Consider the following 26,613-nt stretch of genomic DNA (forward strand, 5'->3'; position numbering starts at 1 on the left):
GCCATGTCAAGATTAATTAGGTTACGTACCTTTCGGATAGCTTACAAAATCTTTAATTTGACAAAGATATGAGAACAGCCTAGGACTAGTCAAATTCTTACCTTCCATCACACTGACTCGCGAGTGGACATGAAGAAGTCTTCAGATGGTGGTTGAGCTCTTGATCCTAAAGTTCTTCAGTCTATAACCTTAACATGGGTCATCTCCACAGTGTGGACCTTGGGCTGTGGTGAGAACTTATCAGTACTTGATTTTGATGATGGTTTGAGCCATCGATTTCCATTTTTCCCTCAACACATGGGGCGAAGGAGGCAAAAATATATATATATTGGAAACTCCAGAGGATTACAGATCAACGGATACAAAAGTGGCACGGCTTGAATGTTACTGTCACAGATCCCTTTTCCGTGGCGTTACTAATTCGTCATGTGCCTGCTCTCACACGTGACTTGGGGTTGTGCCTGCAAGGGTTAATCTAGCTCCTCTCTCTCAGTCCAGCATTCAACCTCTGTCCTATGCTGTAATGGGAGCATAAATCACACACTGACCCAGGCCACACACCCGCTCATACGCGCTGCCACCACTCATCGAATACACAGGCGATGAGTCCCGGACTAATAATAATACTAATAAAAATATGTTTATTACTCATAAGGCTCACACACTTTAGGCTATGGATTCTTTAGATCATTCAAGGTTCAACTTATTAAAGTTTTATACTTTAATAGCAAAAGGTTCAATGCTTACAATAAGAAAAAGGTATAAAAATATGATAATAAGAAGACATACAACTTATGCAAACAGTGTCAAAATAAACAGGAGAAAACTTACAGAAATAATCTAACTGGTAGTTTGCTTTCTCCTCCCTGAGGGGGGGGGGGGGTGAATGGAGTTGGAACACATCAGCTTCTCAGGCTGCCCTCACATGTGAACACAATTCTCTGTCTGCAGCCTAAATTTATAACTTTGGTCTGAGGTCAGGTTTCTAGACCGGCCCCTCAGGCCAATATCATAATTGCGGTCTGTTTGATTGGGCACGGCCGCTCTACTAATGAATATATATTTTCCTCTGGAGACACTTGTGAAAGGGTTCCCAGGAATAGCTAACCCTCAAGCTGCAGTTAGCATCTCCCCTCCAAGCACTCAGAGGTGTCAAGGGTTCCTTTGTTCTTGGCCTTAGCCAGACCTCCTGGTGAGATTTGGAGACAGAGGTCTTACTAGTCCCACGGAAGTACCTATTAACACCTAGGTGCGACTTGCTTTCAGGACAGATGCTACATTATCACTAGTCACACATATAACCCTAGACATATGTCCCTACACACATATAGATATATATACACATATTTCACCACAGTTACCATATCGTAAGTCAACGCTTGGACGTAGTAGAAGATTCAGCATGGCCCATAAAAACATCACAAATTTCCATGGAGGTCCACTATTTTGAAGTTTTGCCGGTGGAGTTTTTTTGACCAGTCCGTTGATGTATCGTTAACGTTGGCCAATGGCCGAAATGTTTCTTTCTCCTTAAGCATGTCATGTAGTTCATTGTCTGTTCCTCTGGTGGTCTTTAGATGTGAGGTTATCGTACAGGATCATCGTGCAGGAATGTCTAATCTATTTCCCTCTTCCATTCTAGGTAGCGTTAAGGAGCCATCATGGACAATAAAGCCATGTACCTGCATACATTTGATGAAAAAGAAAATGGCTCAATATTCGAGGAATCTTTCGACGGGAAAAATTTGTCAAAGATGAATCTATGTGAAGGATGTAAGTACTGACCATCCTCCAAAAAGTGGTTGATCCAGTGATGACCCCCTAGACCAGATAAAGACCTCCAAGGGGAATTTTATGGATGTCCATTTCACTTGTACGTGTAGTTCTGTTAATGGCTCTAAATAGGGGTTCTCTTAGGGAAGCATGTTTTATTTTCTTAATTTTCATATAATTAATATATTCCACATTATTGTACATAAAATGTATCCACTTACAGAATTTCAGATGCTCATTGTCTAAGACCGAGGGCCAGCCAGGCCTCACTTCTCAACATAGGGAGTCAGGGTTAACGAGATCACGTGACTCTATAGAGAGTTAATTTGACAAATTTCACCAATTTGGTAATGTGACATTTGGTGGGTTACGTAAGGGATGTAGGACAGAGTTTGATCCAAACTTATAATTAGGAGGTATAATGGTGCGCCTTGCTGGTGGTCCTTCATCAGGAACGAGCAAAGGCTCCATGAGTCCATGGATCCATACATCACCATGGGAAATAATTTTGCCCTTTCCACTGCACTAGCTGGTGATGGGATTGATTATTCTACATGTGGTTATTGTAGAAGAGGCAAAACAAAATGTCTTGCAGAGCAGAAAATCGAATTATTGCTGGAAATATTTCCACCACCACTAGGTGGAGCTTAAGAGTATTCAACCACCTTTGTATGGAAGTGCTTTATATTCAGCATTACTTATTCTCAACAGCTCACCGTGTGGTCAGGAGTGGTACTGCACATAAATAATAATTATTTTATTTTGGAAATATTTCTACCACCACTAGGTGGAGCTTAAGAGTAATCAACCACCTTTGTATGGAAGTGCTTTATATTCAGCATTACTTATTCTCAACAGCTCACCATGTGGTCAGGAGTGGTACTGCACATAAATATATATATTTTTTTATTTAAAGCAGTTATTATATCTTGTAGACTTATCAAGACCCATAAATATTTTTTTCTGCAGCGCCTGAGGTTGGCCCCTTTCCATCTTGTTTTGTGTGACCTGATAGGTGCAGATCTCCATAAGTTATTAATACCATTTCTACCAGTTGCGTCATGTGGTTGATATGAGGGACTGGGCCCCCTGGTGCCGATCCCCACGTCTCATCAGATTGCATCGCAGAGCTATCTTTCTAGGGCTGTCATTATGTTGATGTGGATCTGGTTAAAGTTATGCAATAATTCACATAAAGGAGGCCGTGTACTCGACTCCGGGCTACAAAAAGTGTAAAAATTACTGCTGGGGCCAAAAATAAGAAATCTTCAACCCTTAGATACCTAGAGAAGAGCTGTGTACTCGGGATGCACACGGGCCTGGACGACTGCACCGCTGGTATGAGGGAATGTATCGCAGCGCCCACGGCGGCCGTTCAGGAACTGGGCGAGCTGGTCTGGTGTAAACATGAGTGAAGCCAGCAGCGTCTGCCACGGCGTCTATTTATACCCTGCGTCTCACCAGTGACCTCATTCCACAGTTATTTATATTATTTGCAGGCCTCCAAATTAATACTCAATGTTCAAGCCCGAGCAGGCACTTGATCCATCAACTATACCATTTACTCAAGCACTTCCCCTTTAAAAAAAACTCAAAAAATGCTATTTGTGAATTCTGTTCTGCGCCGTGATATTGATGTGCATGTCCTAGGGTGGACCTCAGGGACCCTCGTCTATCATTCGTCCATCGTCATCATTAGCGCTACTGTGGCTTCCTTCCATTGGTGTTGGAAATTTAGGAACGTTTGAGACCTCCCAGATCCTCCAATTTAGTGATGAGGTTCATGGAATTTCTGACCCTTTTTGGCACAAAATACTGCAAATTTGCCATTACTTGGCCATTTTTTTTAATCCAGTCTCGGTAAATTTACAGTATTTTGGGCCAAAAGGGGTCAAAACTTTGCAGTTGGCACGTATCATTTTTTGTGTGCGCGCGCGTTGGTTAAAGCTGGAGAATTCCTTTAAAATTCCTTTCCGTGTATGATGTAACATCTAACCCCCCCCCCCCACACACACACACACCTAACGCATAATACTCCTACATTGACTCCCTCCATCCCCCAAATGCACGATATGGTAACCCCAGAGGGCCTCCAACAAGGTACGCTGCTACTGTACATCAGACTGTCACGATCCAATTTTAGATTGTGGCAGATCCTGGTTTACCTCAGTTTAAGACCTTTTTTCCTTTCTGGTCATCGGGGGTTAATGCAGTTTTTTCCCCCGGTGGTCGCTGATGTTATTGCATTGCTGCTGGGTCAGCTGATGTTTGTGGTGACCACTCCCTCCATCCTTTAAGAGGTCACCTGGTTCATCAGCTGACTGTCGGTCTTAGTTCATTCTTCAGCGACCAAACCAGGAGAAGGAGCTTGCTGGGAACTGTTGTTCTACAGCTGTGTCCATCGTATCTGGTGTTTCTTCCTGCTGTGCTGTGCCTTGCAGCATTAAGCTAAGTGTGGTTTTCCTTTACCTTTTCTGTTTACCTGTTAATTGTGATATTTGTACACTGGTGCAGTCCATCTCCCTTGGGGGGAGAGGGGGTCACTTATAGGGCCAGCACAGGAGACAGGGATACGCTGGCGGCTCGGGCCTCCTAACCTTCATAGGTACCCCCGAGATAAGGGTAAGCCAGGACCCCTTAAAGTGGCAGGGACAGGTGCGGGTTCCAGTACGTCGTCCTGCCCCTTTATCGCCGTATACGGCGTGACACAGACTGTGTCCTAATATCCTCACAGTGTAGTTTCCCTGATATACCGAAGGCTTCCTATTGGCCACACAGACTTGTTTAGGCCCTTCCCACTAGGAGCATACATTTAGGAAAAAATGCATTTAGAATCTTACAGTTTCAGGATAAAACAAGCAAAATAAAAAAGAACCAGTGCTGAAACAGACTCAGGTGGAGGCTTGTAGAAGCATGTGGGCCCTTGGGGTTAAGGAAAGGCGAACTTGAAGTCTTAGTTCAGCATTGGGCGCTGCTACCTCTTCTTCTCTGTTCCTTATGGTGCAGACCTCTGATGTTATGTTCCTTGGTCTTAGCATACCAACCCAAGTGAGAAACCATGTCTTACTCATCCCTGCTATATTCCTGATATCTTCTACATCGCTGTGCAGTGAGTCTCCTCACCTCTGCTACCTCACTGGGCTCTGCTATAATGTCACAGTCTACATTCCTGGGCTCCATTATAACACCTCAATGAGTCTCGTAACCTACTCCGGTCACTCGGCCACATAACCTCAGTGCATCTTGTGAATTACTGAACTCTGCTACAATGCTGGGCTCTGCTATACCACTGTTCTGCATTGTGGACTATTTTGACTCTGCCTCATTAGCCTCCTTGCGCTGAGCCTCTGGTTTCCAAGTGGACCGCAATTCAACTCCTCCAATTGCCGACCAGTCTCTACCATCTTCTTCTGTTTTTCCAACCGGACATCCCCCACCACATCAAAGTCCTATGTCTGTGCTGCGTTACAGATGCTCATCCAAATCAAGGTCTTCGAGGATCCATTTCAGCATGTGATGTCTTCTTTTGCACCCTGGGGCCCCTTAATACGCCAGGGCCTGGCAGTGAGATCTCCTTCCCCACCCTTTGTAGTTGAGGTCCATGCCTTACACCGGCAGCGTACACATCGCCCGCGGTAACTCAGGCCGGGTGTTCCATCTCTGACATTGCCGGCGGCGTAAGTGGAAACAGACGGCGGTGCAGGATCCGCAGCTTCGCCGGGTATGAGCAGAGACATAATTTAATAGCGTCATTTATTTTACATTAGCTCCTCTGACACAACCGCGCTCCTCGCGTCCACGAGAAAATACAGCGAGGAAGAAAACACCGCTTGATAGATGTTCTGCCGTATTCAGGTTGGCAGAAGGTTTTCATGTAAATCCAATTTATTTTTGGCATTGGCTCGGAGCAGTTACATATGTCAGCAGAGCTGAGCACTGTATTTAGCAGGGAGTTGTCCAAGATAGTGTACATAGCCCCAACACGGGAAAACGTCTGTGACTGTTGTATTAGGGCTCAGCCCAGGACTGGACCTTTTCTAATTTTTTTTACCAACACCTCCAGCTCTCGCCAAAAGGACAAAGTCTTCCAAAAAAAGGATCAAGTGGGATCATGTAGGGGGAATTTTTAAAAAGCAATAAAATGCAAAAAAAAAATACAATAAATTTGTTATTGCTGCAATGAAACATGAACAATGATGGCAGGATTACATTTTTTTTTACCATTTTACCCAAAATTGTAATGTTTTATCAGTTCGTTATATGGTAAAGTGAAAGGTGTCATTCACAAAAAACAACAAGCACTCATCCAGCGATGCAAATAAAAGTTACGGATTTTGGAAGAAGAGAGGAAAAAAATAAAGCACAAAAATGAAACTTTGCTGCTGTGAAAAGGGGTTAAATATCATTCCTATTGACTCGCCCGAGGAGTGTAGTTCCATCCCAAAGGGGTTAAATATCATTCCTATTGACTCACCCCTGAGGAGTGTAATTCCATCCCAAAGGGGTTAAATATCATTCTATTGACTCGCCCCTGAGGAGTGTAATTCCATCCCAAAGGGGTTAAATATCATTCTATTGACTCGCCCCTGAGGAGTGTAATTCCATCCCAAAGGGGTTAAATATCATTCTATTGACTCGCCCCTGAGGAGTGTAGTTACATCCTAAAGGGGTTAAATATCATTCCTGTTGACTCGCCCCTGAGGAGTGTAATTCCACCCTAAAGGGGTTAAATATTCCTACTGACTCGCCTCTGAGGAGTGCAATTCCACCCTAAAGGGGTTAAATATCTTCCTATTGACTCACCCCTGAGGAGTGAAATTCCATCCTGTTGACTCGCTCCTGAGGAGTATAGTTCCACCCTAAAGGAGTTAAATATCTTTCCTATTGAATTGCCCCTGAGGAGTGTAGTTTCATCCTGTTGACTCGCCCCCGAGAAGTGTAATACCATCCTAATTACCCAAGACCACCAAGGTTAAAATCCAGCCTTGGCTAAATGGATGGAAATTGCAGTGTGAGTAGATAAATCTAAAGAGGAAGGTTTACAGTCACGGACAGGCAGCAGAGAATCTGATATTTCAAGTGATGGGCATTTGTGGACCATTTTATGGGCACATTGAGCAGCACCCTGTAGTCTCCCATATTACTCCCAGCATCTCGTAGATTTCTCTTCCTTATGTTTGGCTCCGACGATTGAAATCTAATTCCTGTAAATTCAATAGATCTATCAATTGGCGCAGAAATCGGGTTAACTTAGTTCTGATTCTCGGGTTTGGACCTGAGATTTTGCATAACTCGTGGTGTTTCTTTCATCTCTGTCGTGGTGGTATTGCCTTCTGTAGGTTCACCACTTCATCTCCTGATTATAACCAGGTGAGAGCGGCCAGACCACCAAGATATATTTGGCATCTGGTGCAGTAGTCTATGTGGTTTCTGGTTTTTCTGGATCTTCTTCTCTTCCTCTTCCCCTTACTGCCAGCTTTCCTCAGGGTATAGCAATAGGTCCCTTACTCTTACTCCATAACTGAATACCATAAAATACTATGGCACAAGGAATGTTAAAAAATACAACAAATTTTATTAATCAACACTCACATATATAATATATACTGTACCTAGGTACCTCAAACAACAACTAGAGGCCACCAGGAATAGGGCACAGTTCACAACAAATGTTTATACCATATACACCAGGCAAAAATACAATGTACCACCTCATAGATATATTCCTCCCAGTACCGCATCTAATTAAAGCCACTGGCGCAAGCCTAAATGGCATAAAAGCTAAGGGGATACTACTATGGGTTTAATTCACTATCCAGATTATGCCAAAGCGCCTATAAAGTATGCGTGTAAAAGGTATATTACCTATACCGTGCCCACGTCCTGGTATGCGACCCACCCCGACGTGCGTTTCGCCAGTTCTTCTTCCGGGGGCGAGCTTTTTTGCCATTTAGGCTTGCGCCAGTGGCTTTAATTAGATGCGGTACTGAGAGGAATATATCTATGAGGTGGTACATTGTATTTTTGCCTGGTGTATATGGTATAAACATTTGTTGTGAACTGTGCCCTATTCCTGGTTGCCTCTAGTTGTTGTTTGAGGTACCTAGGTATATATTATATTTGTGATTGTTGATTAATAAAATTTGTTGTATTTTTAACATTCCTTGTGCCATAGTATTTTATGGTATTGAGTTATGAGGTATATTTACGGAATGTGACCAAGCTATGTTTGGCTTAGGTCAAAAGGATTAATATGTATGCCCATACTCTTACTGTCAAGGTTCCTCAGGGTTCAGTCCCAGGTCCTTTCCTCTTCCCCTTACTGTTGAGGTTCCTCAGGGTTCAGTCCTAGGTCCTCTCCTCCTATTGCCGATGTTTCTCAGGGTTCAGTCCTAGGTATCTGTGACGACACATCATTGATTCTTAATTATGCCAGAGATATTGTTCAGTAGGTCAAGACACATGAGCCATTGTTCATATGAGCCGGTAGGTTGACTCTTGTTCTATGTTAATCTGTGGAATGCAAGCTCATTAAGTATTGTATCAGCCCCCTGCTGTTTACTAGTCTACAGATATTGTTTGACAAATACGCAAGTTAATTAAACAGTTGATATTTGTTAATTTGTTGACTGTCTGCTGATTACATATTGTATCAGCCCCTGCAGTTTACTAGTCTACAGACCTTTGAGGACAAATATGCAGGTTAATTGAACAATAGAATAATGAGAAATTACTTCCCCCCCCACATACCCCAAATCCTGTGGAAGAACACGCTGAAAAAAGAGCTGTGAAATATAAAAAGGGGTTGCCTCTGTTTCCAGAGACTCTACACTATATCAGCAATTAATTATGGCTCTAACTGTTGGAATACAGATATGGTCCGCTCCCCATCAATGAACCCATGAAAACATTTGGAGAACCCAGGTTGGGACAATCAGGTCACCTGGCCACATACAGTACCTCAGTTTACTCAATCAGCTTCCTAAGCTTGCCGCTACATCCTCTCTGTGGGTGGCCAAAAGCGGGGTGCTACTGGTTTGGGTAGTTGGACTGGATGCCCCGAAGTTGTAGATGTTCTAACCCCTGGTGAGACAGCATAAGGGTGAGACTCTGTCATTTGCACCACCTTGTGTATTTATTGGGACTGTACTATATAATATTGAATGATAATGATCCAATAAAGCATTACCGCAGTGTGTTACGCCCACCCTGTGTTGTCTGAGTGATATTCTGCCCACAGGGAAGGTAAGCAGGCATTCAGTGGGATGAGCCCTGGCCCATGCAGTCTTTCTAAAGACAGCTAGGCCAGCGGACAAGAGCACCCACTGTCATATTTCCACAGTCCCCTCCACTTGCCCGTACTCAGGGTCCAGCCTTGGGTCCCCTCCTCCTACTGTTGAGGTTCCACAGGTTTCAGTCCTAGGTCCCCTCTTCTTCCCCTTACTGTTGGTGTCCCTCAGGGCTCAGTCCTAGGTCCCCTCCTCTTACTGTCAAGGTTCCTCTGGGTTCAGTACTAGTTCCCACCTCTTCCCCTTGCTGTTGTTGGGATTCATCAGGGTTCATCCTAAGGTCTTCTCCTCCTACTGTCGAGGGTTCCTCAGGTTTCAGTCATAGGTCCCTTCCTCTTCTGCTTTTCTTTTGGGGTTCCTCAGGACTCAGTCCTAGGTCCCCTCCACTTACTGTTGAGGTTTCTAATGGTTTAATCTTAGTCTTCCAGTTACTATTGTGATTCCTCATGGCTCAGTCCATGGTCTCCTCCTTCTAATGTTGGGGTTCCATCAGGATTCATTCCTAGGTCCACGCCTCCTCCCTTTACTGTTGAGGTTTCTCAGGGTTCACGCCCAGGTCCCCACCTCCTACTGTTGAGGTTTCTCAGGGTTCAGTCTTATGTCCCCTCATTTTCTCTCTATACACTGACCCTATTTGACAAATCATCAGTAGATAATGTTTCCAGTACAATCTCTATGCTTATGACACCCAACTGTACACCTCTGTTCCTGACATTACCTGCACATTACTACAAAATACCCATTGTCACCTGTCCATTGTCTGTAACATCATGTCCTCTGTCTGAAACTGAATCTGTCCAAAATTGAACTTCTTGGCCCTGATTCATCAAGACCAGTGATGTTCACACCAGTCTTGATGATGGGACATGCTGGAAACAGAGGTGCCTGATATATTAAGGAGTGCACGACTATTATTAAATCTGGAGCTTGTGACAAATGGCGTACATGTCCATGAGCCTCGTAACGGAAGCAGGTACAAGGGTAGCCTACAAATTCCAACATGTATCTTCTTGTCTGTGACCTCCTCAAAGATGAAGACCTTCCTCTCCTGAAATATTCTGTGCTGCTGTCACACAGTTCTTATCACTATACACAACCATAGCTGTATGTAATTCCGGGACCACCAGTAATTTGTAGAAGGAAGGGAACAAAATATTATCTTCTCATGGCCACCAGGTCTGTTGCTCACACCACCATAAAGAGATCGCAATGAAAGGATCAGGGGTCCAGTGAATCATCCTCCATGATTAGTGATGGCATATGGAGGTGATGTGTGTGAAGCCACTTTAGCTCAGCCCTGGACCAGTCCATACTGGGATCCTTGTACATTTGCCCTGAGTTTGGGAATTGCTGTATAATGTAATATTCTAATCATCGTTCCTCAGTCTCGTTAGGGAAATAAGAGGCCAACAGGAAACATAAAGAACATTCCTCGATAATCTTCCTGAGAACTCGAGGGCTTCACTCCCAAAACACAGATTAGCTGAAGAAAAATCCAGAAATTAAAAATCCATCGTTCTCTCCCCAAATACCACAAACCACTAGCAGGACGCCAGACAGCTGACAGCGAGAAGACGAAGTCCAGGAGCACAGGCATCACCACATGCAAATGACTGCAGATACAAAGTAAGGCCGGGGTCAGGCCTAACGTATAAAAATACGGTCCATTTTTTTACGGCCGAGATATGCAGAAAAGTTCCTGAACAGTGATCCATATTCAATGCGAGGATGCGATTTTTTTTTTTTTTTTTTTTTTTCTCCAAAAAGTATCCGTGTGTCATCCGTATGGCATCCGTACAGCGAGATTTTCTCGCCGACTTGCAAAATGGACATAGAATGGATCCATGGGCTCAAATATTCATGAATATATATATATATATATATATATATATATATATATATATATATATATATATACATATATATATATATATAATGTCAGTGACACACACATATATATGTATATTTATATTTAATACAGCGCTAGATAGCAGAAAAGCCGGTAATTCAATTGTCGGCTTTTGCGATCTCCTTACCAAACCCGACATGATATGAGACATGGTTACATACAGTAAACCATTTCATATCTGTTATATTTTTACATATTCCTCACTAATAATGTTAGTAGTGTGTATGTGCAAAATTTGGAGGCTCTAGGTGTTAAAATAAAGGGTTAAATCGCGGGAAAAACTGGCGTGGGCTCCCACGCAATTTTCACTGCCAGAGTGGTAAAGCCAGTGACTGAGGGCAGATATTAATAGCCTGGAGAGGGTCCACGGTTATTGGGCCCCCCCTCGGCTGAACATATCTGCCCCCAGCCACCCCAGAAAAGGCACATCTGGAAGATGCGCCTATTCTGGCACTTGGCCACTCTCTTCCCATTCCTGAGTAGCAGTGGGATATTGGGTAATAAGGGGGTTAATGTCACGTTGCTATTGTAAGGTGACGTTAAGCCTGGTTTTATTAACCAGATATGTCAATAAGACACCTATCCATTATTAATCCAATAGTAATAAAGGGTTAAAAAAAACCACACACATTAAGAATAAACTATTTTAATGAAATAAATAAACACATGGGGTTTTAATATCTTTATTGTATCGTCAATCCACCTAAAGACTCTCGTTCTTCTGAAAAAAAAGGAAAATAAAAAAGCAACAATATCCCATACCTGTCCGCCATGCAGTCATGTCCCACGATGTAAATCCATCTGAAGGGGTTACAACAAGAGCCTGCTAATGCGGAGTGGGAAGAGAGAGGCCAAGTGCCAGAATAGGTGCATCTTACAGATGTGCCTTTTCTGGGGTGGCTGGGGGCAGATGTTATTAACCGGGGGGGGCCAATAGCCATGGTCCCTCTCTGGGCTATTAATATCTGCCCTCAGTCACTGGCTTTCCCTCTCTGGCGGAGAAAATTGCCAGTTTTTTTCTGTGAATTAACCCTTTATTTTAACAGCTAGATCCCCCAAATTTTGCACACACAAACTACTAACATTATTAGTGAGGAATATGTAGAAATATAATGGATATGAAATGGTTTACTGTATGTAACCATGTCTCATATCCTGTCGGGTTTGATAAGGAGATGGGAAAAGCCGGAAATTGAATTACCGGCTTTTAAGCTATCTAGCGCTGTATTAAATATAAACATATATATGTGTCTCAATGACATATACATATATATATACACCTATACTATGTGTAGATGCAGCGCCCCAGAGATCTGGTCGTTGCAGTATGACACTCTGTCGCTAAGGGGAGTGATGGTACGTCTGATGGCACTGAAGGAATTCTACTGACCAGATATCACCAGCACACATTACACTTCACACTCCGGCCACTAGGGGGAGAAAAAGACTTTATTTATTGGGCCACTCCTCACACTGGTAAAACTAGGGATTGGATAGGAAGTTAGTCAGAAGCTGACTGGGTTGGATTCAGGCAACATCCCGTGGCAGGGGGTGTTGCAGGGAGAAGACACAGGGGGGTCCCTGTCAGGCGTGGGAACCTGGCAGGTACCTAGCGACCAGAACAGAACGTTACGGAACCGCGCCTGCACTACCTTGCGGCGGTATCCTAAGAAAGAGACACGAAGGGAAGGATATTGTGGAACAGTGGGAAACGAGATCAAGCACAAAGGAGAGCCAGTAGGAGTCGTGCCCCGAGAACGGCAACTTCCTACTGAGGCGCGTAGCCGGTGGCCAGAACACCGAGGAAGTAACTGACTCTAGGCCTTACTTCAAACTCCGCAGGACAGTTAATTATAGGTTGGCTGTCTACCTTAAATTTCCTACGCAGACATGCAGACATAGGGGGCAACGCGTGGAGAGGGGCGTCTCTAGGGTCCCGGAAGAGCTCCGAGCCTTCCCGTCATACGGGTGCATCCTAGCCATAACATACCTGGGGGACGAGAAACTAGAAACATCTGGAACGAAAGAGAAAGAATTAGAAAGAACTAGAAAGAACGAATGAACGAGAACAGCAGTTGTGAGGACTATTTCGAATGCTCAGCAGGGTAGGACTACAACACACAGGCGCTAGTGGCAGGCAACGATTTCCACCTGCAAAGGGAACTCTGAATGTGCCCATCGGACCGGCCGGTCTCTGATAGCCCTGTTAACCGTGCTCTGGATTGAGGATCCTGAAGTCTTCAGTAAAGAGACTGCAACCTTGTGTCCTCGTTATTGACTGCACCTCACACCATCACCATCTACCTTACTGGGAAGCCCTGGGGACATACTTCACCTGTGGGAAGGTATACCATCCAGCTGCCATTCCATCACCTCAGCGGACCCCACAGCAGCGTCGGTCACCCTGACCGAACACAGGTGGCGTCACGAATCCCTGACAGACTCCTATCAACCTTTTATTGGACGCCCCTTAGCAGGGTCGCGGACCGGATCCAGCCACCGCGACAACCCCAGAACCGAGACAGAGAGGACCGGTACCGAGTAACCTGTGGCCCTGTGTCTGGGGGCGCTCCATAGACATTTATTTGATCTATTCTTTTCTAACCTGTCAGTGTGATTTTACTGTACACCGCACTGAATTGCCGGCTTTTCTATAGAACACCGCTGCGTATTTCTCGCAAGTCACACTGATGGTCTGTGTGTAATCCGTATTTTTCTCGCCCCCATAGACTTTCATTGGCGTACTTTTGAAGGAATACGCTGACAAACGCAGCACGCTGTGATTTTCTCAGCCTTTAAAATACAGCTGAGAAATATACGGCAGATAGGAGCTGCCCCATGGAGAATCATTGGTCCGTGCGCAATGCGTAGGTTTTGCGCCTCTCATACGTCCGTAGTTCTCTCTGGTGTGACCCCGGCCTAATAGTGTGCACACAGGAGAGTATGCAAATGAGGCAGGAGATACAATGTATCAATGCACAGAAAAGTATGCAAATAAGCTAGGAGATATAATGTAACAATGCACAGGAGAGTATGCAAATGAGGCAGGAGATACAATGTAACAAGACACAAGGGTTATGCAAATGAGACAGGAGAAGATACAATGGGACAATGCACAGGGGTTATGCAAATGAGACAGGAGAAGATACAATTTAACAATGTACAGGAGAGTATGCAAATGAGACAGGGGAAGTTACAATGTAACAATGCACAGGAGAATATGCAAATGAGACAGGAGAAGATACAATGTAACAATGCACAGGGGTTATGCAAATGAGACAGGAGAAGATACAATGTAACAATGCACAGGAGAGTATGCAAATGAGACAGGGGAAGTTACAATGTAACAATGCACAGGGGTTATGCAAATGAGACAGGAGAAGATACAATGTAACAATGCACAGGATAATATGCAAATGAGACAGGAGAAGATACAATGGAACAATGCACAGGAGAGTATGCAAATGAGACAGGAGAAGATACAATTTAACAATGTACAGGAGAGTATGCAAATGAGACAGGGGAAGTTACAATGTAACAATGCACAGGGGTTATGCAAATGAGACAGGAGAAGATACAATGTAACAATGCACAGGATAATATGCAAATGAGACAGGAGAAGATACAATGGAACAATGCACAGGAGAGTATGCAAATGAGACAGGAGAAGATACAATATAACAATGTACAGGAGAGTATGCAAATGAGACAGGGGAAGTTACAATGTAACAATGCACAGGGGTTATGCAAATGAGACAGGAGAAGATACAATGTAACAATGCACAGGAGAATATGCAAATGAGACAGGAGAAGATACAATGGAACAATGCACAGGGGTTATGCAAATGAGACAGGGGAAGTTACAATGTAACAATGCACAGGGGTTATGCAAATGAGACAGGAGAAGATACAATGTAACAATGCACAGGAGAATATGCAAATGAGACAGGAGAAGATACAATGGAACAATGCACAGGGGTTATGCAAATGAGACAGGAGAAGATACAATGTAACAATGCACAAGAGAGTATGCAAATGAGACAGGAGAAGATACAATGTAACAATGCACAAGAGAGTATGCAAATGAGACAGGAGAAGATACAATGGAACAATACCAATGATCCTGCCTTCTTGTGTCACCGTCTGTCTTTTCCACCCTGCCTGGGACTTACCAGGGGAATTCATCCTAATGGAAACATTTCTATTCAGTCCTGTGCTGGGACCTGATCCTAGACAAGGTCCTACCGGGGAAACTTGCACCATTGAAAACTTGCAAAATCCTCATTTGAAAAAACTGAGGCTGATGGTAAATGAGTAATCATGGAAGAAATGGCTTATTTTTTTTTAAATGTGACAAAACTAATTATTTTTATCAGTTTGGCAATAACGTCCCAGAGAATAGCTTAGTAGCTTATTTTCTTGCCCACCACACCCCAAAAAAGCCCCAAGGAAGAATTAAAAAGATTTCTAAAAGAATGTGAACCAGCAGAGGGAGAAGCACATACACTATGGTTTGTGAACAATCAATGAGAAGCTCCATGAGGCCCCTCTAGATCCAGGGCGGAGGGCGAACATTGAGAAGTTGCGCTTCTTCCACCATGCCTTGTTGTATCGAGCATTTTTCCAATATAATTCCCTGATCTCACCGTTTTCCATACTGACACATTTTATACTCTCTTCATAGAGCCTCAGTTGTGAGTCCGGACCTGATGGAGGTGGATCTCAGAGTAACACAAGCTCCAAGTTCTATGCTGCATATTATCAGTCGCCTTATGGTGCTGGTATAAATGCTGTAACATACGTGTTAGGGAATTTCATCACGTTGCTGTCGGGGGATGACAGAGACCGCCATGCGTCTCCCTCCCCTGACCGTGTTGGCATTGCATATATGCTGTTCCATTGGGTTTTATGTACCTTATTATATTTAGTGATGTTATTATACTGTCGTGTACTTTACATTTCCTTGGCATAGTGTTAGGGAAATATGTGGAAGATAGAATAGAAGGGTAGTAATAGGATAGGACAATGTTGGGAGTAGATCAGTGGGGCACAGTAGAGATAGGGGATGAGAGTGTCAGACCAAGTATAGTTACAATCTGGGGTTTTCCAGTTTGGATGAGTTAGAGATGGGTGCATATAGTAGTGAGACTTCCTGTTTAGTGAGGAGTAGTTATGCAGCAGTGAGAGAGAGCAGACGGATAGCCGTGGGGGTGAAGATTGCTGAGGCATTGAGGGGCCCCAGGCTGAGCAGCGTGAAAGTGGTCACTATCTAATGAAGCAACCATTCCAAAGAGGATCTGGGGCCTGCGGCCGGGACTAGACAGAGCTGAGCGCGCTTTTTACCTTTTCCAATTGAAACCGGACAGGGAGAATGGGAGGAAGATGGTGGACCTCGGGGCACAGAAGCCGCAGAAGAGAAAAGGACGTGTCTGCAGGACAGAGGCTGTTGGAAGATACAGGGATTCAAGTGTCTTCAGGAAGGAAGTTGTCAGAGAAAGTAGGGAAAGTTCCAGGAATGTTATTGTACGTGAACTGTGCTACGTCTGTATCAAGAACACCGTTTTGTTTCCAAGTAAAGTTGATCTGTTGAGTATGGACATGGAGTCTGGAGTTATTTGGCTGAACCGTGAATCTGGAGTCAAGAGTGCAGAATCAGAAGGAACCCTGGAATCTAATGTGAGGGTTCCATTTGGTATTTATCACACACAGCAAATGGGACTTTGTATTTCCTTTGTGGGGTGCCAGGGTGTGGCAGCGCAGCAGCTCCTCGCCACGACTACCACCCTGGCCTCCTTACATCGCAATGTCGCAAATCAGCCGTTGGTTACGTAATACTACTCTGCTGCTGCAATCCCGGAGGCCATTCTTTAGCACGTAAGATTAGTTGACGTGTCGGCACACTGTCCTGCAAATGCATGGGACAGAATGTGGGTGAAATGCATAAGTGTCACCTGGTATGGAGGTATCACTAGCAATCAATAAGTGCTTGTTGTCAAAAACCGCACGCAACAATCTCCAATACAGCACAGTGTCTCCAAGGAGCTAGGAAGCAAAGTTTTTACTGGCAAGGTAGAGTGGATCTGACCAGGTTTTATAGGGAAAGGAAATGACCAGGTCAGAAGCAGCTGAAAATGGAGCGTGCTAGTTTCTGACCAGCATAGAAAGTGTTGTTAACCTCTTTAGCACCAAAGAAACCAAATCCATTTAATATGGGACATAAACACACGGGCTAAATGGAAGATCTGTGATTCACAATATGAAGTGATCTTCCTAGATTTTCCAGGAGGATGTGACACACGCATGACAACACAATGCCCATATGGTTTGGCCGCGATTGTGGTGAACTTGTAAATGTGGAAATTTCATTTCCACTCAAGTGGACAACTGGACGCAAGTTTTATGGGAAGACAATTGGCTACCTGACTACGTAATGGATGGAGATGAAAAACAGTACGGGAAGCAGTAGGTGTGGATGATGAAGATGATGTAGGCTGTTAATTAAGACAAGGCACAACTTGTGTGTTCAGAATGGTTACCAAAAAAGACAATCATGAGGAGAAGAAGGAGGACAGATTGATCCTTGCTCATCTTGCTGCTCAGTTTGCATTCTCCATATTGGTTGGTGATGCCATTTCATTTGCTGATGGAGGGTCGTAGTTTCTAGTCGATGTGTGCCAGGATGAACCTGGATTATTTTCCAACAGCACAACCTGCACAATGCAATAGGCTGGTCCTCTGGCAATGTGATTAAAGAATTCCCAAATCAAAGATGCCGATGCTACCACCACAACCACCACCTCAGCTTTCAAACTTTGTTTAGCCCTCTCCACCAAACAGCAGTTGTGGCCTCATCTGCTGCAGATCCGACTGATCAAATGGCTGTTAGGAAAAGGCGACTTCAACTATGAGAGACCTGGAGCAGTCTGCAAAAGGAGAATGGTCCAGGATGGTTATAGGAAGCGATCGATTGCAGTTATTTATTCCAAAGGGCGTGCAAACAAATATTAAGTTGAGGGTGCCAGCAATTCTGTATGGACCATTTTGGGGGTTTTGTAGGAAATTATGTCCAGTTTGCCTATTTTTTCTGTTGTTCCAATACAAAGTAAATAAATGTGTATAACAAACCATGGAAAATTGCAATAACGTTCTGGGAGAAATACTTCATTTTCTAGAACAATTTCAAGGGTGACTATCTCTATCTACAGAAATGTAGAAATGTTTGCAAATTTAATAAAAAAGAATAACTGAAATATCACATGGTCATAAGTCTTCAGACCCTTTGCTCAGACACTTTATGTAAGTCACATGCTGTCCATTTCCTTGTGATCCTCCTTGAGATGGTTCTACTTCATTGGAGTCCAGCTGTGTGTAATTAAAGGGAACCTGTCACCTGAATTTGGCGGCACTGGTTTTGGGTCATATGGGCGGAGTTTTCGGGTGTTTGATTCACCCTTTCCTTACCCGCTGGCTGCATGCTGGCTGCAATATTGGATTGAAGTTCATTCTCTGTCCTCCATAGTACACGCCTGCACAAGGCAAGATTGCTTTGCGCAGGCGTGTACTATGGAGGACAGAGAATGAACTTCAATCCAATATTGCAGCCAGCATGCAGCCAGCGGGTAAGGAAAGGGTGAATCAAACACCCGAAAACTCCGCCCATATGACCCAAAACCAGTCCCGCCAAATTCAGGTGACAGAGTCCCTTTAAACTAATAGGACTTGGTTTGGAGCAGCGCACACCTGTCTGTATAAGACCTCACAGCTCACAGTGCATGTCAGACCAAATGAGAATCATGAGGTCAAAGGAACTGGCCAGGAAGCTCAGAGACAGAATTGTGGCAAGGCACAGATCTGGCCAAGGTTACAGCAGAATTTCTGAGGTACTCAAGGTTCCTAAGAGCACAGTGGCCTCCATAATCCTTAAATGGAAGAAGTTTGGGACCTCCAGAAGTCTTCCTAGACCTGGCCGTCCAGCCAAACTGAGCAATCGTGGGGGAAGAGCCTCGGTGAGAGAGGTAAAGAAGAACCCCAAGATCAGTGTGGCTGAGCTCCAGAGATGCAGTAGGGAGATGGGAGAAGGTTCCACAAAGTCAATTATCACTGCAGCCTCCACCAGTCAGGCCTTTATGGCAGAGTGGCCCAACGGAAACCTCGCCTCAGTGCAAGACATGAAAACCCGCATAAAGTTTGCTAAAAAACACATGAAGGACTCCCAGACTATGAGAAATAAGATTCTCTGGACTGATGAGATGAAGATAGACCTTTTTAGTGATAATACTAAGTGGTATGTGTGGAGAAAACCAGGCACTGCTCATCACCTGCCCAATACAATCCCTACAGTGAAATATGGTGGTGGTAGCATCATGCTACGGGGGTGTTTTTCAGCTGCAGGGGCAAGATGACTTGTTGTCATTGAAGGAAACATGAATGTGGCCAAGTACAGAGATATCCTGGATGAAAACCTCTTCCAGAGTGCTCTGGACCTCAGACTTGGCCGAAGGTTCACCTTCCAACAAGACAACGACCCTAAGCACACAGCTAAAATAACAAAGGAGCGGCTTCAGAGCAACTCTGTGACCATTCTTGACCAGCCCAGCCAGAGCCCTGACCTAAACCCAACTGAGCATCTCTGGAGAGTCCTGAAAATGGCGTCCACCAACGTTCACCATCCAACCTGACGGAACTGGAGAGGATCTGCAAGGACGAATGGCCGAGGATCCCCAAATCCAGGGGTGAAAAACTTGTTGCATCATTCCCAAGAAGACTCATGGCTGTACTAGCTCAAAAGGGGCTTCTACTTAATACTGAGCAAAGGGGCTGAAGACTTATGACCATGGAATATTTCAGTTTTTCTTTTTTAATAGATTTGCAAAAATTACTACATTTCTGTTTTTATTCAGTCAAGATGGGGTGCAGAGTGTACAATAATGAGAAAAAATGAACTTTTTTTAATTTTCCAAATGGCTGCACTGAACCAAAGAGTGAACAATTTAAAGGGGTCTGAATACTTTCTGTACCCACTGTATCTATCTATCTATTATCTATCATCTATCTATTTATTATCTATCATCTATTATCTATCTACAGTTTCTGATATTTCTCTCTCTCCTACATAGGACCATGTTCTGTATGAATTCACTTTGGACTCTGTCGTAGTCGCACCCTCTCTACATTCCCTCTCTATAGCTGCAGAAATTGGACATAGATGAAGCTGAAGACAAATAGTCCTCACGTTGAGCCAACCACTTGGATTCCAGACGCCCCTTTTATGAAGGTTTGGACGAACATTTCATCTTTTCACCTTCTTACAGGCTCGGTCTCTGCGCTTTTCACACTTGAGGTCTTACATGTCAGGCGGAGAAATATCTTCCTGTAAATGTTCCTTCCTACAAGGGATTACGGGGGGAAAGAGTGAAACCAGCTTCTTCCTTTCCTACACCGTGTTTGCTAATCGTAACATGCGAGTCTTTGGCTCCACCAGATATTCTCTTGTCTTCTCCACCATATTCTTGTTTTTGTGGTTTGGCCATGAAAATTTTTGAAAAATAGTTGAATGTTTCTGGAACGGGGAAGACGGTAGAAATATATTGTCTTCAGTTTTGTGTTCAATCTTTGTATCCGTGTGTCCCGGAATAAACTTTAAAGGTGATTTCAGCAGCACGTGACTCTCACAAGATCTCGCCTTATGTCGGGGTCTATCTGGTTACGATTATTATTATTTCTCCATTGCTCAGGTAATTTCTTTGCAGGGAAACAGATGGACCTGTCCTTACATAATAGGGGTAACGGCAATATTTTACTGACATTAGCACTTAGATCAGGTCCTTGGAGAACAAAAAGAGGACTTGGCTTGGTCCGCCGTATCCCGCCCACTCCAAGGCTCAATCTGCAGCTGTACAAGCAAAAAAATACAAGATAGTTAGTCAGATCCATAGAAGTTAAGTCCACGCTGTAACCATGGGGGAAAAAATATTTTTCTGCTGGTGAATAATACAGATTCTCAGTTTCGCTGCACTGATACGACGAGTGCCAAGAAGTCCATTCTCTCGAATTTGGAGGCATCTGGAGGAAGGTGCTTACTATTGACTTCGACCTCGATATTAGATGTTCGGAGATCGTATAGTTCACATTTTTCTTCATTTTATGTTAAGTGTTACAGTAAAATAATGGTTTATGTTTTATAAAAAATAATGTTTATTTTGGGTGCCTACATTTTTCCGGTGAGGTTATTACTTTTATTATTTCAGGGGGATCATTTATTTTACATTTAGCTTTTAAGACAAAACTATGGGCTACAATGTGCTGCTAGGATCTGAAAATTTACCGGATGAGATCATTATGAAAATTAAAGTAATAGCTTTTAGGATATGTAATATAACCACCATGTAAGAGGTCGGTGATGAAAGGGGTCCCGTCTATTGTTTCTTCCAAGTAAGTGTATCTGCTGGGTGGGGGAGTTGGGGATTGGGCAATCTGAAAAGTAAAATTAATAAAAGTAAACTTTATTTAGCAGACCGGACATTCAGCGTCTCCCACTCACACACCACCTCCTCACCTCGCCCCTATCTGTCGGAGTCCCACAAGGTTCAGTCCTAGGGCCCCTGCTCTTCTCCATTTACACCTTTGGCCTGGGACAGCTCATAGAATCTCACGGCTTTCAGTATCATCTCTACGCTGACGACACACAGATCTACATCTCTGGACCAGATATCACCTCCCTACTAACCAGAATCCCTCAATGTCTGTCCACTATTTCATCCTTCTTCTCCGCTAGATTTCTAAAACTTAACATGGACAAAACAGAATTCATCATCTTTCCCCCATCTCACATGTAAAGCGCCATGGAATAAATGGTGCTATAATAATAAATAATAATAATAATTTAGCTATAAAGGATCCAGATATGCAGCACTGTATGGGGCCCAGATATGTAGTGTCCAGTAGGTCATTTTATACTGTGTCACAATAAATACTCTTGGGGTATGTGCACACGTCAGGATTTCTTGCAGAAATTTTCCTGACAAAAAATGGACATTTCTGCCAGAAATCCGCATGCGTTTTTACCGCGATATTACCGTGATTTTACCGCGTTTTTAAAATATTTTAACCCCTTCAGATGGATTTACATCGTTGGACTTTACAGATCTTCAGAAGGTATGGATATTGTTGGTTTATTATTTTGACTTTGTTACAGAGCGAGGGTCTTCAGTGAGTGGATTGAGCGTAGAATAAATTATTACAACAACCTTTGTGATTTTTTCATTAAAATAATTTTTAATAATGTGTGTGTGTTTTTTTTAACCCTTTACTAGTATTGGATTAATAATGGATAGGTGTCATAATTGACGCCTCTCCATTATTAATTTGGCTTAATGTCACCTTACAATAGCAAGGTGACATTAACCCTTCATTACACCATATCCCACTGCTACACGGGAATGGGAAGAGAGTGGCCAAGTGCCAGAATAGGCGCATCTTCCAGATGTGCCTTTTCTGGGGTGGCTGGGGGCAGATGTTTTTAGCCAGGGGGGGGCCAATAACCATGGACACTCTCCAGGCTATTAATATCTGCCCTCAGTCACTGGCTTTACTACTCTGGCGGAGAAAATTGCGCGGGAGCCCAAGCCAATTTTTTCCGCCATTTAACCCTTGAATTTAATAGCTATAACGGCCAAATTTTGCATATACACACTACTAACATTAGTAGTGTGGAATATGCAAAAAAAAAATGGGAATATGAGATGGTTTACTGTATGTAATCATGTCTCATATCATGTCGGGTTTAGGAAGGAGATAGCAAAAGCCGGTAATTGAATTACCGGCTTTCTGCTATATCGCGCTGGATGAAATATTAATATATATACATATATGTGTCTCACTGACATATATATATATATATATATATATATATATATACTAGATTGTGGCCCGATTCTAACGCATCGGGTATTCTAGAATATGCATGTCCCCGTAGTATATGGACAATGATGATTCCAGAATTCGCGGCAGACTGTGCCCGTCGCTGATTGGTCGAGCAACCTTTATGACATAATCGTCGCCATGGCAACCATTATGACATCTACGTTGATACTGTGCCCGTTGCTGATTGGCGGCCTGGCGGCCTCGACCAATCAGAGCCGCGGGATGTCTACGTCCTTTATGACATCATCGTCGCTGTGCCCATCTCTGATTGGTCGAGGCCACCAGGCCTCGACCAATCAGAGACGCAGGATTTCTACGTCGATACTGTGCCCGTCGCTGATTGGTCGAGGCCTGGCGGTGGGATTTCCAGGACAGACAGACAGACAGACAGACAGACGGAAAAACCCTTAGACAATTATATATATATATACCTATTCTATGTGTACACATTTATTCTACCTATTCTACTGTAAGCTGTCAGTGTGATTTTACTGTACACCGCAATGAATTGCCGGCTTTTCTCTCTAACACCGCTGCGTATTCCTCGCAAGTCACACTGCTGGTCCGTGTGTAATCCGTATTTTTGGGGCTTCCATAGACTTTCATTGGCGTTTTTTTTGCGCAATACGGTGACAAACGCAGCATGCTGCGATTTTCTATGGCCGTAGAAAGCCGTATAATACTGATCAGGAAAATACGGCAGATAGGAGCAGGGGCATAGAGAATAATTGTGCCGTTTGTTTGGCGAGTTTTACGGACTTATTTTCTGCGCTCTTACGTCCGTAAAACTCGCAAGTGTGACGCCGGCCTAATAGTTTTATTCAGTTTTCAGTTCTCAGATAGTTTTATACAGTGATGAGATAAAGTTTTATACACTGACCAGATAAATCGTTTTCTGTTCTCAGATAGTTTTATATGGTGACGAGATAGTTTTATACACTGACCAGATAAATCGTTTTCTGTTCTCAGATAGTTTTATATAGTGACGAGATAGTTTTATACACTGACCAGATAAATCGTTTTCTGTTCTCAGATAGTTTTATACACTGACCAGATAAATTGTTTTCTGTTCTCAGATAGTTTTATATAGTGACGAGATAGTTTTATACACTGACCAGATAAATCGTTTTCAGTTCTCAGATAGTTTTATACACTGACCAGATAAATCGTCTTCAGTTCTCAGATAGTTTTATATAGTGACAAGATAGTTTTATACACTGACCAGATAAATAGTGTCATGCAATGTTCAGTTAAATAGTGTATAATCTGTCCACATAAGCAATTCTATTCAGTTTCAAGATAAATCTATATTGAGTGCAAATAAATAGTTTCATACTATGTACAGATAGTTTTATTAAATTCTGAGAAACTCTCGTACTTAGTCCACGTAAAGTTTTTATATAGTGTTCAGATAAATCGTTTCATTCCGTGTTCAGATTAATAAATAAATACTACCATTAGATTAATGTTGGCCAAATAGTATGTCCAGATAGTTTTATGTAGGGTCCAGATAAATTCTAGAGATAAATGTGGATAGTCCATCCAAAACTTCTTCGCTATTTTATTTTAGCAGCATGTACAGCAGGAGAAATAAGTATTGAACACGTCACCAATTTTCTAAGTAAACCTATTTCTAAAGTTGCTGTTGACATGAATTTTTCATCATATGTCAGTAACAACCCGTCGAAATTCACACAGGCAAAGAAATCACTATAGATGTCCATAAATTATGTGTAATAATGAAAAAAAAACTCAGGGATAAAGTATTGAACGTGTTTACTGACATTTTTTTAAACCATAACCGATGTTTTAATTTTTATTTCATGAATCAATAGTACACATGAAAATAAGCAACTTTGTAATAAAGCTTATCAGAAAAATTAGCTTCTTTCTCTGTCAAAATTGATCAGGCATTATCAAAATTCTCAATTTTGAGGTAAAAATCTGTATTCACTGAAGGTTTTCCCATTACTGAGACAGGGGATGGCAGCTGTCTGTCTTCACTGAATACAGATTTTATCTCAGAATTGGTGATGAAACTTCAAGACGCCTCTTGTTTGGAGAAACTAGTCGCAGGCATTGCTCAAGTGTGATTTTGGCCCATTCTTTCACTCAAACACTTTTCACGTCCTGAACCTTCCGTGGCTTCTACTATGATCTCTGAGCTTTAGTTCTTTCCATACTCTTTCTATTGGATTCAGGTCGGTTGTTCGGCTTGGAAATTTTTTAGCAGCTTTATTTTCTTTCTCTGAAACCAATAGAGTCTCCTTGGCTGTGTTTTCGGGATCCTTGTCTTGCTGAAATGTCCACCCTCATTTCATCTTCATTTTCCTGGTAGATGGCAGCAGATTTTTATCAAAAATGTCTCAGTATATTTGTCCATTCATCGTTTCTTTAATATGAGGTTTGCCAATGTCGTATGCTGAAAAAAGCCCAACACCATGATGTTCCCACCTCCAAACTTCACTTCTGATATGGTGTTTTGGGGTAACATGCGGTGCCTTTTGGCCTCCAAACATGGTGTGGATTATGGCATCCAAAGAGTTCAACATTGGTCTCCTCTGACCAGACTATAATCTCCCAGTATTTCACCGTAGTGTCTAAATGTTGTGGAGCAAACTGTATATGTGCTTTAACATGCCTTTTAATCAGCAATAGTCTAGTGTGCACACAGGCCATGGAGGTTGTGTGGTGAGCGTGCACACAGGCCTTTGAGGTTGTGTGGTGAGCATGCACACAGGCCATGGAGGTTGTGTGGTGAGTGTGCACACATGCCATGGAGGTTGTGTGGTGAGCGTGCACACAGGCCATGGAGGTTGTGTGGTGAGCGTGCACACAGGCCATGGAGGTTGTGTGGTGAGCGTGCACACAGGCCATGGAGGTTGTGTGGTGAGCGTGTGCAGACAGGCCATGGAGGTTGAGTGCACGACTTATAGTTTTCTGTTAAACAATTCTACCTGCTGATTCCGGGTCTTTCTGTAACTCTCCACAGGTGGTCCTTGGACAACTCTTATGATAAACATTTTTACTCCTCTGTCTGAAATCTTGCGGTGAGCACTTGGTCATGGTCGTGAAATTATTTTCTTTCCACTTCTGGATTATGGCCCCAACAGTGCTCACTGGAATCTTCGGTAGTTTAGAAATTCTTCTGTAACCAATGCCATCAGTATGTTTTGCAACAATAAGTGTTATGACCTGGTGGTTAGGAGCACCCGGAATGACCTGATAGTTAAACCTCATACAGGACGAGCTCTGGGATGTGGGAGCTCTGCTGACCGCAAGCCCTAATCCTATCACACACACTAAAAATAGCCGTGGAGTGCTCCTGACCAGACCTAGGCGCCTCGTCACAGCCTAAGAACTATCTAGCCCTAGAGAAAGAAAATAAAGCCTACCTTGCCTCAGAGAAATTCCCCAAAGGTAAAGGAAGCCCCCCACATATATTGACTGTGAGTAAAGATGAAAGTCACAAACGCAGAAATGAAACAAGTTTCAGCAAAGGGAGGCCAGACTTACTAAATAGACAGAGGATAGGAAAGGTAACTTTGCGATCAGCAGAAAAAAACCTACAAAAGACCACGCAGAGTGTGCAAAAAGGACCTCCGCACCGACTCACAGTGCGGAGGGGCCACTCTGAATCCCAGAGCTTCCAGCTAGCAAGACAAAATCAAGATAACCAGCTGGACAAGAAAACAGTGAACAAATAAAGACTATCAGGAA

The 26,613-nt window shown here is 43.3% G+C and overlaps 1 protein-coding gene across 1 annotated transcript in view; it reads left to right on the plus strand.

Moving 5' to 3' along the window:
* SCARA5 (scavenger receptor class A member 5) overlaps window positions 1-26,613 on the plus strand; it is a 339,153-nt gene that overhangs the window by 13,762 nt on the left and 298,778 nt on the right. Inside the window, exon 2 of the mRNA XM_069728448.1 lies at window positions 1,643-1,773. Within this exon, the coding sequence (XP_069584549.1) occupies window positions 1,662-1,773 (112 nt within the window). The 5' untranslated portion in view covers window positions 1,643-1,661. The remainder of the gene's footprint in view (window positions 1-1,642; window positions 1,774-26,613) is intronic.

Source organism: Ranitomeya imitator, chromosome 5, assembly GCF_032444005.1.
Source record: "Ranitomeya imitator isolate aRanImi1 chromosome 5, aRanImi1.pri, whole genome shotgun sequence".
Classification (NCBI taxonomy): domain Eukaryota; kingdom Metazoa; phylum Chordata; class Amphibia; order Anura; family Dendrobatidae; genus Ranitomeya; species Ranitomeya imitator.